Genomic DNA, 14,477 nt, shown 5'->3' on the forward strand with positions numbered 1-14,477 from the left:
TTCTACAGCCCTCTCTTTAACCTGAGACAAAGATTTGGGCAACAAACACACACATCCAACTGATAGTCTAGTTTATGATTAGATCCAGTCTCATCATAAACATTAGATACCTTCAGTGACCTTCTGCAGTTCTAGAAAACTACACTTTCTTTAGTTGACCACTAATTGGTCTATGTGCCATCTCAGTTTAAGGTCTCTGCTCTTTCATCTCTGTTAAATCTTTCTGTGACTAATTGACAACTTTTGGGGATTTATTGGGTACTTGATACAGTATCAAATAGTTATCCTGTCATGATCTTAGCAGCTCAGTGTCTCCTGGTCCTTTAAACATGAAAGTTGACCCTCCTATCTCTCAATATCTCATCTGCCCTTAACAGTGGGATGGATGTGAGTGGGGAATGATTAATTGCTTAAACAGGCAAAAGCTTAAACCCTGCCTCCAAACGAGCTGAGAGCGTCAGGCTGCTCAGCACACTTATACATCGATACCGTAGCTAATATACAAGGACACAGTGTTAAGATGGATGAATCATGCATTGTTAAGACACATGAATGGTACGCTGTTAAGATTTGTGATGAACACCCCTCAGGTCAGGTCTCATTGACAAGCCAAGCACTTCATAACACTGATGTACTGTAAGAGTGTATGTTGTCTGGATTACATGGTCTATTACATGCTATTGAATTGCTGTGACTTTTTTTGTGACCATTTAATCGTCCATAATTGACCATATAACACTGACCGGGCACAAGGTTCTTATACAATCATTGAGAGTGTCACCATAGCGATGTCACTGTAACCTCTATTCATTTAGTCTTAGCGAGTTAAGAGACTTGGAGTTGCCTCATGATGTGCTGAATTACACCTACCAAATCACAAGTTTGTGCTTTTCCTGAGTACAGACTGCCACCACACTATATATAAGATACATTCATCACATAAGTATAGCATCATATAGTCAGTGCAGTGTGCAGATTGTGTGCAGATCAATTGGAGATGGAAGAGGACAGCCGCTGATCCTCTCTGCACATCAAAACAATGCAGTATAGTTTCTGCTTAGAGTGTTATGCTGCAGAACCAGACTGTGATGGGTGATGTGACCTCCCACCACCTCCCATGGGAGGTGGTGGGAGAGAGACTCCCCTGGGAGGTGGTGGGAGAGAGACAGAGAGACTCCCCTGGGTTTGTAACAAACTGCCCTGTTGAAGGCTGGTAAACTCCTCTCTGGGGTCGAGGTCAGGTCAGGACAGATTTAAGACTTTTCCTCCTTTCCTGGTCAAGGCCATGACGGGGACTGTGTCTCGAAGCTTCATATAAACCAAGACAACTCTGACTTTCTTTTGGACAACTTTATTCTTGATATCACTTATCAATATAAACTGCCACGACACGGTAAAGTAAACATCCTGTAGAGATAAGGAGACAGGTGCGTGGTGAGCATAAGAAGGAGCCGTATGACCTTGGGAAAACTCAAGATTAAAGAGAGATCTCAGACTTACGTGTGACAAATGCCCTGCAGACCACCTCAGATTTTTGTTGCCTTGAATAAAGATCTTGAAGCCTCATCTCTGCCTCTAATCCCCCCACACGCACACACACACACACAGAATAGTATGCTTGTTAAAAAAGTAAATCACTTTCTGTGTGTTGGAGACAGGCCCGAGCTCCTCCCACCGGTTCGGCCTCGTTCAGCAGGATACTTCAATCCTGTTTCATTACGCCAATTATATTGTATACTTCAATCGTCAATTTCCGGAGACAGTTAAGAGGTCGCTTCTTTATTCAATCATACATGACAGGTGAGAGACATGCACTGAGTTATGCCTCTCGCAAACACGTTTTTGTAGCAGACTGGCTATCCGGCCCCTTCCTGGAAACACTTCCCACAAAGGGTCGGAGCATCCTGACTGCTGCTGCAGCCACGGTGGCCTGCCAAGATATTGGGTTTACCTCCTCTCTGATTAGTCTGGTTTCGTTATTTGGTTTTGTCGCTACTTATTTTCTGTATAAATTGGAAGTTGTGTACCAAGAAGATAATTGATATGTCAACAGATTGCATTTTAGTGTAATCTTGGGTTGCGATGATGTGAAGATGAAGGAAGGAAGGATCTCCGCTGACACTGTCTTTGCTTGTATAATGGGGTTTTATTATACAAAGTACAGCATCATAACAAGCACCATGGAACGCTTGTGAGGGACTCTGCAGCCGGAATGAGTCGCTCCCGAACTCTGACTTTCAGACGTATTTATACAGTTGATTGTCACTCAAGAAAAGACCCGTTTCAGTGGATATTGACAAACCACCTGAGACCACTGTAAACACTACGTGGCCATCCTGAGGGAGCAACAGTTCATTTTATAATGGCCTTTATTTGGCATGTAAACTTTTATCTTTACTCTTAACATGAATATATGTATTTAGACTGTTATCTATAGGCCAGCCGTTTAGGCTTAAACTGCTGACCTCAGGTGCTATTTACATTCCTTGTCCGGTTCAGTTCACTTTTCCTTTGTCCATTGTCAGCTGTAAGGCCTTCCCTAGTAGAATGAATATATGTTCTTATTGAGATACTAGATATACAAGCAAAATATACCACAGCATCACCCCGATCCACTGTAGCATGGCACTTTTGTCAGCTTGTCATTTACCACATTGGAACCGAGAGTCTCCCAGGTTGAACCAAAGCTAGACACTTTCATTACTTTTGTTTATTAGTGAACTTTTTGCCTTGGAACCTCTTTGTTGGTTCTGCCTCCTGTATTTGTCTGAACGTTGAGCTTAATCATGACTAATGCAATATCACAATGACCTCATTTAGATTACATCATTGTTATTGTTGTTAGATGACATCACTTTGTGTCTGAGCATGTATATGTATGCATGCTGCTTGTTCAAAATGACATCTCACTCGAGTTGATCGCTCTCCAGTAGAAGTCAGAAAATCAAGATGAACATCTTTAGTTAGCCGAACGGGTGGAAACAGTGGGGTCAATTGGAAAGCAGGATATGTTTCAGGGAATTTGGTGAAGAAGGAGCCTTGACTTAGGGCCAACAAATGGAAGAGTAAAGGAATGCAATAGAAGAGAGAGCTCGTAGAGGAAACATCTCAACTCAATAACGTATAATAGTTGCTAATGCTGACTGTCACACACAAAGGTCTTCAGGTTTCAAAGAGTTTACATTTATTTGTTGATGAAAAGGTGAGGTTCTTGTTTGGAAAAAGTGGTGTAGTGCTGCAGTTTTCAGGTTGTAGCCACACGGGTTTCTCTCTGTAGTGGAATTAGCTTTAGCCAGTAAGATTCACTCCTGTAAAATGTCCTTTAGGAAAACATGAAGTGTCTTGAGTTTTACATCAGAGTCCTGTGGATTTTATTAAACAAACGAGGCTCCTGTTAATGTAAATTGGGGAGGGCTTATAGGCGACGCCGAATTCCCTTAAGCAAGGAAGTCAGACAGAGTCGACAATGACGTCACTTGTGCTTACTACGCTGTGTTTAACCCCCATTTTGCAACGCACCAATCACAGCTCGCCCCCTAGCGTCAAAAGGGCGTCCCGCGACCCGGCGGCTCACGCGCTGCAACATTCACAACACGGGAAGTTGAACACGCGCTGTGATGGATTTCCGTCTCCTGGGCAGAAATTCAGTGGGAATGTGCTGCTGTTTCAAGCGGTTGGATATTTCCGGGTGAAAGGCAGCTGCTGCGGTGGGATTTATCACTGATGGCGGACGACCTTACTCGGCTGGACACACGGTTGGAGACGGTGAGAAAAGTCGGGGCGATTTACGGAACTTTGCAACGGTTTGAGGAAGCGATGGGTTTGCGTGAGAAATGCGCTCTGCAAGACGAGAAGGACAAGAAGTATACTGTAATGTTTTCACGTTTCGAATTGCGATCCATACGAGTGTTTTCTACTGGTATGACGTATGTTTGCTTTCGTTTGGTTGGAAAGAAAAACTAGGAAAATTCCCTCATCGGATATTAAAGCGTGTACATTTTTAACATGCTTTTTTATCAGGACTCAATTTAAGAGTTTAAAGGGAAGTGTAAATCGTGTACACGTCTCAACAATGTTTAAGCACTGAAAATAATCAGTTTGCTCAAAGTTGAGAAGAGACTAACAACAGGAAGTGAAACATGCAGTTCGGCGGATTCAGGTGAAATTCGTGAAACCACGAACACAGACAGTGAAAGCACACCAGGAATGTCTGAAGGTCGTGTTCCCCAATTCAAGTTAAACTTCAAAGTCAAACATAGATTGAAGGCGTTTCTCTTCTGAAAGGCTTCTTCAGTTCTGGTTCCATCCTCTCTGCAGGGTCACGTTCAACGAGCCTGATTTGGATTATCTGGGGGTTTAATCCTGACTAGGGTTAAAACATGGGAATTTACTCTATTCTTGGACTATCTCACTATTATTTCTGTTTTTCTTTAAAAAGAAGACACCTACAAGTCATGTCAGTTTATTTGCGCAGAGCTATTGCAGGGGGAGGGCGCGGCGCGGCAACTGAAGATGAGATAAGTACATAAAACCCCCTCACACCGATCAGCCGTTCCGTATTGTTTTATGTCGCCCCGGCCCCACCGATCGGCCGATCCTATTGTTTAAATTGCCCCCCCCCCTCCCCCAGACCGATCAACGTGAAACAATTCGGATCTATTAAAGGGGGGCCCTGCAAAAAAGTCTGGGAACCGCTGGTATAGCCTAATGTCTCAAAGGGCTTTACACACCCACAACATCCCGATCCGGCCCCAAAGCTCTCTAGGAGGACGAGGAAAAACTCCTGAGAAAACATTAATGTATAAGGAGGAAACCTTGGGGTCCAAGGGTCAAGAGACACCGGACGTCAGGAGAGAGAGTTAGAGAAGGATAGAGAGATCATATCAGTGCCCCATCCTCTTACTACACTATCACTAACCACAGTGGACAAAGTCTGGCTGAGCCCTGAGTTGAACCTGGGTGGGCTCATCACTCTGCTGCATACAATTGTATGACAACAACCCATCGGCCTGTAATGCTTATCAGGTTAAAATATCATGTCTCTCACATCCCCACACTCGTACATGTTCCTAATTTAATCATACATTGTTTATTTTACTGTGACCAAAAAATATATACCACATTCGTTTATTGAAAGCTCGATTCAGACCCGATCCCGCTCACACTCCATTGGAGAGATTGCTTGCTAAGTAACTCATGTTGTCATTACAAAGGGCCAAGTTGATGCAGACCCCTCATCAACACCCGGTTTTGTGTTTATTGTAGTGTGTATATTTGATTGAATGTGAAATGGAACAGTCATTTATATGGTCCTTTTTCTCTTCTAGATATGAGAGGAGTTTAATTGTCATCAGGTGTGAGCTTTGTCTTCACGCAATGCGATCTGGCTTTGCTCAGAGCCATGATGAAGGGCTCAACCAACACCTGAGTAACAATGGAGCGTTGACATCAGTCCAGAACAACAGTGTTACACCTGATCCAGCGTCTCACCCTGTGAATGGAAACATGTTAGCCACCCAATATCCCGGGCAACTCGGAGGGAGATATGGCCGAGCTGATTGGCACCAAGCTTCCCAGAAACAACTGGAGAAGCAAACACACAACCAGGATAAAGTCCAGCACACAGCACACCCTGTGAACAGTGGATATACTCTTCAGAACACTCAGCAGCAGCAATGTTTCCAAGAAGCTAATGGAGAATCCGGTTCACCATCACGCGTGTCCCCTCATTGCAGGGGTCACATTGCCACCTATGAGAATGGGAACTCGAAGCAATCTATGGACAATTCTGGTGGACTACAAATGAAATATTCCACTGAAGGTATTGAGGGATCAAATATGAACATTACGAATGGACTAAGACAGAACCTGCATGAGAAGCTTCCTAACCTTAAGGAGGGTACTCAAGACTCGCATAACCCGCTGGATTTCACTGCTAAAGCTTTAGAGGGACATGGCCCTTATTCCCACTCCAGTGCCCAGCAAGTCCCCTCCCATCTTACCATTCAGCCGCCCTCAGTGGAAGTACTCACAGATGACCAAATTCTTCTTCATATTAATATCAGGCTGGGGCAATTTCGGAGATCTTTAGGTCAAAATGTTGTTCATCCAGGCTCAGCCTCTGACTCTGACAAAGGCAAGTTGGAAAAGGACGGCCTCAGCTGCGGTGCTGAGATTGAACCGTCAATCACAGTTGGACAGGAAGAAGAGGATGCTTCAAATGATGGCAAAGTAAATGCTGAGATACTTCTCAAAGCTGGAGAGGAAGATCGCTGTGCTGCGTCTGCATCAGAGAAACATTCCAAAGGTACACTTGTCTCTTCTATAGAAATCTGTGAAAATGACCAAAACACAGCAATAGTGATCTGTTGATTATGTGCGAGTTAAAAACAGCAATATAGAAGCAAGCAACGGCAAAAGATATTTAAAAGTATAGTAAATGCAAAATTACCTTCAGGAATTGGTCAGATTTCATTTTTCTACAGTTTACAGCTGTGGGACATTTTGGAGAGAAGGGGACAAAGGAGAAAATTGAATGAAATATTAATGTAGGACCTAGGAAATGTGACACGTGGACAAAATCAGGAGACGCAGAAGCGGCTTGAGACTTGGGCCAATGACTTATACAGTCAGGTTGTATGTGTGGAGGATAATGGCGTTATTGGTGATGAATAATAGTGTTCTGTGCCAGAGGGATATTGGCGAAGCCACATTGTCACGGTGCTGTCAGGTGGGTCGATGACAGAAGAGAACAAAAACCATAAAGAGAACCAGGATGTGAAATGTTCACACAGCCAGCAAAGGCCATGTTGAATGGAGTTTTAGTAGACATCGTTAAATATTATATTATTCATTAACTACATTGAAGGAGTTGAGTTTCCTGACACCATAATGAATTAATATTTAAATGTGGAGATGGATAACATTCATGTCTTTGCATCTACAGAATATCCACACATTACGGTTGATGTTGCCGCCACTTGCACCAAGCATGCAGATGGGAGTCCACCTCTTCTCACCGCACAGTCTAGAGTAACTTCAGTCAAGCTGACTGAGAAGCACCCCAATTTAACCCTCAACTCCTTCTCATCACAAGAAGGGCACAAGTCAGACAGTAAGCCTGTCAAACACATGCCAGCGCAAGGTAGTGAAGCAGCCACAGGCTTAAGATCAACTAATGCTGTTGGGATGGAGAACACACAAGATCTGTCTGAAGACTTTCAGACCAAGTCAAGTACTGGGCTTTCTGAAAACAAGGCTCTTGAGCTCATGTCGCCCAAAAAAGAAATCCAGAGTGAAGGGAGCCTTAGCTGGGCAAAATGTGATACGCAGTTTGAAGATGTAGTTAAGGACACAAGATGTGTACATTCACAAACTAATGTAAGAGCGATACTTCCTGATGAATATAAGGGACAGGCACCTCTATCTAACGCCTCTAGTATGAGTGAAGAAACAACACCCCTAGAACTTCTAGTCCCAAAATATGAAGATATTACAGATGAGGAAATTGGCCCAAATGAAGCTCAGTCAGTGGATTCCCATTCTGATACAAAATGGCATAAAACCAATCATAATGGATCGAACTCACCAAAGGGTTTGAAAGACCCTCAGTATGATGACATATCCGAGTATAGCAATTTACCAATGGACCTCACGAATGTGGAAGGAAGGCCCTTGGTCATAGCAGCTTCTGAGTCTGACAGTGAGAAGGAAGCTCTGGCTGAGATTTGGACTGAGGCCACTTCATACAAGGGGATTTTAAAGGAGGAAGTTGCACAGAGACCAGAAAGCCATGATTCAACAGACACGTGTTCTCCATATGGTGCAGACTCGGATGAGGTTACCAAAAGCCCCTCAAACCCCAAACTGGAGAGGAAGCGAAATCTCCACCCGGAGCACTCCGTGGATCTAAGCGGGAACGACGACTGCCTATTCATATCCATGTCCAAGCCAGACCTTGTGTTCGAATCAACAGATTTAGGTCAGAACAGTTCAGTAAAGAAGCAAGGCCGGAATGAGAGTCGAGAAAATGGTGTCCTAGATGACAAAACTGGAAGTAAACAAAGCCAGGATGACAGAAGTCCAACAGGTGGTACGGTACATCCGTCACCTTTAAAGTCACCACCGGCTTCTGCTTATTCCCATATTGAAGTGTTTGAGACGCTTGAGGGTTTTCTCCAGGCAAAGATGGAAGAATTTAGAAATGCGCCTAAGTGTCAGGTATTGAATAATGTTACGGCAGCTCATATGTCTTCCAACAGTAGGGTGGCTTCAGGAAGGAGCACAGTAGCAAATGAAAACAACCTGAAAGCAAAACAGTCTAGCAGCAGTGATTCCAGTAGTTGTGACACTGAAGACAGCTGTGATTATTCACCTTCGCTATATCGTAACTTTCTGACCGTGTCCAAGGAGGCCTGGGACAAAAAAACATTGAGATCAAAATCTACGCACTCAAAAGAAGATAATTCTATGGCTAAAAGTGATTGTGGTGTAGCTACAAATGTGGAAGGAAAGCCCAACAGGTTCATCTGCAAATTAAACACGGGAAAGTATGAGTTGCAAGGCCTTAGGGAAAGCCTTCAACAAGCAATAAAAGGGAAAACTGAAAAAAATCAGGAAATGCTCAAAGAAAATATTTTAGAAGCGGAACGTATTATAATACTTGATTCTGACGAAGAGTATGAAGATGGCCAAGACACCAAGAGAGAGAGATTATCGTCATCAGGATCAGCAGATCACCCTCCTCAAAACGGACACACTGAAACTGTGAGCAGCAACATGGAAGATGCATACGATTCCAGCTCTGACTACACAACAAACGGCAGCCCTTTGACTGAAGTCAAAACTCTGACTGAGTATCCGCGGAGAAAGAGGAGGAGACGAAGAATTTCAAGGAAAGAAGTAATGGAAATCATTGATTCCGACACAGACATTGGAACTGACCAAAGACGCAAAAAGAAAGCAAAGAGGAGAGTATTCTCATCAGAATCAGAGGACATTGGCGATGCTACAGATCCACACTGCCCTCAAATGGTAGACATTCACGGAAAATCCGCCAAACACAACCTTCAAGAATCGATGCTGTCCTCTGAAGATTCATCAGTGCCAAAGCTCCATTCAAATATTAACCACAAGAATGAAAGGTTAAACTGTGAGGCTCAAGCTGGTCGTGAGCCCGTTCAATGCAAAACCAAGAGTCAAGGGATGCTGAATGAGCCTGGGATTGCACGGCTTACTTTTGAGGTATCTCGCCAATGCAGCAATCGCTTGACACTTACAAAAGAATCTAGTGTTTGCACACAGGGACGAGATGGGGTTTGTGTCCCCAACATCGCTAGAGCAAGCAAACACAAGTGTTCCTCGTCAGGTCAACAGAATGTACCACAGTTGCAAAGCATTGAAAAAGAAAGTGTTTTACCAACAACAGAACCTCCATATGTTTCACCACAGCAGAAAACAAAGGCATCAGACAGTGAGAGTCTAGAAACTTTAACAGAACACCCAACCGTCTCTACACAGCACATATCTCCCCAAGAAGGCACATGCACTGCCAAAGGAAGCTTGCCTTCCACAAGCAGGGGTCCTCCCAAAGCCAGAAAAAGGCTTCCCTCAAGACGTTTGTCTCAGACCAGAGAAGACTCTGACTTATCAAGACAGTCTACTAGCAGGGGTCCTCCTACAGCCAGAAAAAGCCTTCCCTCAAGACGTTTGTCTCAGACCAGAGAAGACTCTGACTTATCAAGACAGTCTACTAGCAGGGGTCCTCCTACAGCCAGAAAAAGCCTTCCCTCAAGACGTTTGTCTCAGACCAGAGAAAAATCTGACATATCGAGACAGCATCATTTTCAATTGAAACAGGGTCCGTCTGCCCCCAAAGGACCGTTGGTTTCATCTAAACTGCATCGGAGCAACTCTTACAGTGGCTCGCCAAGTTCAGAAAGTCATCCTCCTCCTACTTCCAGGGGCAGCCCATCCTCCTATGTAACCAATCAAACATCAGCAAGGCCAATAATAAAAACACACATAATCAGTGGATGGCAGGACACCTATTATCCAACCAGGAGAGACAAAAGAGGTAGCCTGGAGAAGGACGAGGATTTCAGGGTGGAACCCACTCGCGGAAGGAATGTAACTGAAGGACAGGATAGCTATCCATTGAGGGAGGCGCGGCCAGGACCAAGTTACTGGGACAGGCCTCCTAGACAAAGGCACGCCTCCCGCGATTCCGCACATCCGCTGATGAAGATGAGCAGGAAGCAGGCCAAGCAGTGGATGCAGGCCAGACAGCAAGTGCTATAAGAGACCGAGGTAAGCGTGTTCTCCGTAATTGGATTTTTAATAGAAGTTTATTTTTGTGGTGTTATTTGAATATAATGTGAATGCTGGCTTCTAACAGTTATTGTCTTGAAAGGACGCTCTGTGGGTGAAGGCTACAAGTGGTCAGAGAAGACTACAACAGCAAGTAAAACGGGTACGGACTGCCTCTTTGATGTCGTATAGTAGGAGAAAGTGTTCGTTTGGTCTGTTCAGCAACTCTGGCAAAAAGAAAGGACAAAAATGTGAATGTTTGCAAACGAGGAGCACTTTATTAAAAAACTCTTCAACTCTTCAACATCTTACATACCAGGTTTAAACCTCAGCAGCCAGGAAGAAAGAAACAGTAATCTGTTGTAATGGAGTTTAATGATGAGTTGGTATGTCATAATTGGAAGAAAGCCATGTAGTGACCTGAGGAAAAGGTTTGATACACCCTGATACTGCTTTACTCTGGTTTCTCAGACGCTGGTGTAACCCCTTTACCTTTGTTCTCCTGTTTTGCTTTTTAGCTTCGAGCACAAAAAGGAGGACCTATGGATCCTCTCCAAGACTTGACCAGTGAAGGAATTGCTGTGTACTGTGTTTTCTTCACAATATACCAGGAATTGTAAAAAAAAAAGGCTGCATTTGTTGTAATGTAATTTTACTTGTGGAAATGTTCTAGTCTAGTTTTTCCACACTGTGTATATTACAATTACATTTTTCTGTACACATGTTGACCAACTTATATTCTGTGTTTTAAGTGTATATAAAACTGGATTGTTCTTTTACCAGCTACCTCAGTTTAAGTGTGACGGTTTTAGGTTCACTTCTTGTATAAAGTATTGTCACTTCAGTTCACCTATCCAATTTTTGTATAAATGTTTTTTTTAAATTACATATTCGTTCCCTGAAATGGTGATTGTATTATTGTTAACATACAGGTGACATACAGGTTTTATCACGTTTTTACAATGATAATGCAGTAAATACATAAAATATGTGCTGAAGAATGTTCTTCAGAAAAGCGTTGTTGGCTCACTTCTATTTTGCCACCAGGGGGAGACAAAGCACGTCGGCTTTTACAGGCTAATTTCAAAATATTTGTACTAAAAACCGTTCCAGTTTCTTCCTTATGTTATTTCGGAAATGTGTCCTATAATATTTAACAGTCAGGCAGCAAAAGTCACAACACAATTATCTGTTATGTTGAGGCCCATCACAGCGGAATCACAAATCAAAACATGCACCATCTTTCTTTGTTGAATAAATGTACCGTAAATGGCTGATAATGGGCCACTTGTAGACAATAATTCTGCCTACATGACGCGTAGCAGTTATGTGTTGCAGCCAAAACAAGAGGTATATAACATATATACCATATATGGAAGACGAATATAAATTAAGATAAGATAATTGAGTCTTTAATTCCTAATGTATTATTTACATTACTCTTAATTATATACTGCGTATCAAATAAAAGTAAAGTAAAGTATTGATGTCATTCCTCCGCCTAAAATCGATCCATCCATCCCTCGCCACAGTCTCACGGGTCTCAGCGGGATCGAGCACATTTGAATGTCCCGCCCTGTTGTGTTTACGCTGTTTGTTCTCCGCCGTGTGTCTCTCCAGCCCGGGGGCCGAGTGGCACGAAGCTTCCACCGTAACGACTCACCGAAGACGGACGGGACTCAATCACCGGCTCCGCATTCAGCAGCAACTTTGGAGCACTGTGAGGACTCCGGAGCTCCCCGTGATTTCTGCTCGAACACAAACCGTTTGTTCGTCGTTTCTTCATGGACGCGTTTCGCCTGGAAAAGTAGGAGCGAACAACGCTGCGCACCGTGGCCGGGATGAGTGAGAGGAGCTCCGCGGCGGCTCCGCCACCGTGCCGCTTCGCCCACTACTTTGTTATATGTGGATTAGACACCGGGACTGGACTCGAACCGGACGAGTTAGCAGGTACGGAACTTCTTCATCTTTGTTACTTAAACATGCGTAACGTTCACGCCAAAAGGAGCGCAGGAAACCTCAGCTCCCGTTAGCATCACAACTAACAACAAGACTGTTAGATAGCTACCGACACAAATATGTTGAGTACGAGTGCTGATCCGTCGTTATACCGACAAAGCAGAAAGATTCCCTGTGTACAAACTAAATATCTACACGCATTCTTTTATCAAACTTGTAACAATGTAGTGTAAATGCTGAAGTAATCCCATAAGCTTCTTAATTTGGCTCATTATGGGATGGTAACTATGCTGCAGTATACAGCCTGTAAGTAAAGGGACGAAGGTTAAACAGCATCACTGAGTTAACGGGTTTGTTGACATCGATGCGGAGCAGCTGCACAACTGATCAAAGAACTAGATTAGGGGAATATTAGCTTTTTGTGTCTTTTTATGCTTGATAACGGAGATAATGTGTCTGATTTCTGCGTCAGATTTTATGCCTCGCCATAATTCTGTGATCACATTAACCTCCCGAGACCCGGACATTTATTTTGTAGGCATTTTTACTTTCTTTGCAATTCGCTATTGTTTATCAGGGTTAAGTTAAGTCAAGTTAAGCACAATGATTTATTAGGTACTTATGGAAGGAAAAATGTTATGTCCCCATATGAGGACGCGGGGTCTCAGGAGGGTAAATTGAAGCCATACTGGAAATACTCCTGAAGCTCGATCAGTCGCATTCTCTTTGGTACCACATTGCTTTAACAACTCCTATTGTAGATGTTTGAACATAATGATCATGATAACAATGCATTTGATTTGTAGTACTTTAATTAAAATCTGTCAACAAATTCTCAGCTGTTTATCCTTCAGGGATTTAGCCTTTATTTCCTTCCGTTTGTAGAAGCTGCTGACCAATAGCAGCAGGACTGAGCACTTTAAGTCTCTGTGCTAAGTCTTCCTCTCTGTAGTTCATGGTCAGGATCACATTGCAACAGTTGTCATCCAGTGTTGACTTGAGCTTTCCCCCATTTGGTGAGTCACAGTGACCTCACAGTGTTGGACCCTGACAGCACTTGTCTGTCTTGTGGCACGTTTACATTTTGATCCACCTCTCACACAGACCGAGCCTCCATGTTTCCTTTCATTATAGAACAGAGTGGAAGAGATTTGTGTTGAAGATGTGGCTCTTTAAAGTTCACTTCACAGATACTGTATCACATGCAGGCTACAATCAGACCTAAGATCTTCTTTAAGAACAAAGAACAGGCAGAGGTGGTAGTGAATGCAATCAACTGTAGTGAACAGTGGATTTGTGTTTAGTGGTCGGCGTTGTCGATGATGTCAGTCCTGTAGCATTTGATGAGCTCATATGGAGTGACACATGTTGGGATGTAGGATGGCACGGCCTCGGCACCAGTATGTGGCTCATGCTATCTGATCATGACCGCTGCTTGTTTTCAGACAAGCACAGATTAATTTAACCCTCATTTAAGCTGGAGAAGTGCGGAGAGGAGAATAAAGTAGAATGTGTACGTTACATTCAGTTAAATTTAAAATTTCTAGGACCCCTTCTCCTCAGAGTGGCAGCGTGTTTTGGAGACTGACATGCTCCCCACTCCTGAAAAGCACATTCTAAATTCCTAATGCATCCAAAATTGAGTCTGAAATGAGGACAAGTGGAGCCTTAGTGTGGGGGTTTTCTCTGCCCCTCATCCATATTCAAAGATTCCCATTCCCTCTCTGACTAAGCCACCTGCTGTCCCCTCACCATCAGAATATCATTAAAGCTGTCATCAAGTGTGTTGCTGTATTCCTTTAAAAAACCTTGTTGTAGTGCCGTCACATATTCTTGCATCCTGTGCCGGAGACAGCCGTGATCACGCTGACCCACATTAGGCAGCGCTCCATGCCTTTGCTATTTTAGGTTGTGATTCCCCTCCTCCCTTCTCTTTGTGTGGTAATGGCTTTATTTCCCCGGGTCCATTATTCTTGTCTGAGGGCCAGACTTCCTGTAGATTGACCCGAGGCTCCATCATAGTTTACAGTCTGCACAAGCTCATCACAGTTCATTGGCTTTGTTCAATTCTTATTTTAAACCTATCCCGTGTTGAGTCTTACAGAAGGTTTATAAACTGTAAACACAAAGTAGTCTGTGTTGTGTTGTCGCAGCATTACAGAGTTGAAAAGTGAGAAGGGGAAGCTATTTTCAGGGGGGGAATGTTTGGC

The 14,477-nt window shown here is 43.5% G+C and overlaps 1 protein-coding gene and 1 long non-coding RNA gene across 8 annotated transcripts in view; both read left to right on the forward strand.

The window, feature by feature from the left end:
* Positions 1 to 3,605: 3,605 nt before the first annotated feature.
* Positions 3,606 to 11,673, forward strand: LOC143013711 (uncharacterized). 3 transcript variants are annotated; one of them, XR_012965207.1, is made up of 5 exons: positions 3,606 to 3,765; positions 5,328 to 6,307; positions 6,947 to 10,308; positions 10,412 to 10,471; positions 10,827 to 11,672. It is a non-coding gene; the product is annotated as an uncharacterized LOC143013711 (long non-coding RNA). The 3 variants fall into 3 exon arrangements; XR_012965209.1 differs by lacking the exon at positions 3,606 to 3,765 and adding an exon at positions 3,838 to 3,870 and having other exon boundaries at positions 10,827 to 11,673; XR_012965208.1 differs by lacking the exon at positions 3,606 to 3,765 and adding an exon at positions 3,852 to 3,919 and having other exon boundaries at positions 10,827 to 11,673.
* Positions 11,674 to 11,866: 193 nt separating this feature from the next.
* Positions 11,867 to 14,477, forward strand: part of LOC143013705 (DENN domain-containing protein 5B-like) — a 31,481-nt gene continuing 28,870 nt past the window's right edge. For all 5 annotated transcript variants that reach the window (XM_076167362.1, XM_076167366.1, XM_076167363.1 and 2 more), the window contains exon 1: positions 11,867 to 12,258. In XM_076167362.1, coding sequence (XP_076023477.1) covers positions 12,150 to 12,258 — 109 coding nt within the window. In that variant the 5' untranslated portion in view covers positions 11,867 to 12,149. The remainder of the gene's footprint in view (positions 12,259 to 14,477) is intronic.

This window comes from Genypterus blacodes, unplaced genomic scaffold, assembly GCF_046128005.1.
Source record: "Genypterus blacodes isolate CSIRO-AG114 ecotype Tasmania unplaced genomic scaffold, CSIRO-AGI_Gbla_v1 ptg000158l_1, whole genome shotgun sequence".
Classification (NCBI taxonomy): domain Eukaryota; kingdom Metazoa; phylum Chordata; class Actinopteri; order Ophidiiformes; family Ophidiidae; genus Genypterus; species Genypterus blacodes.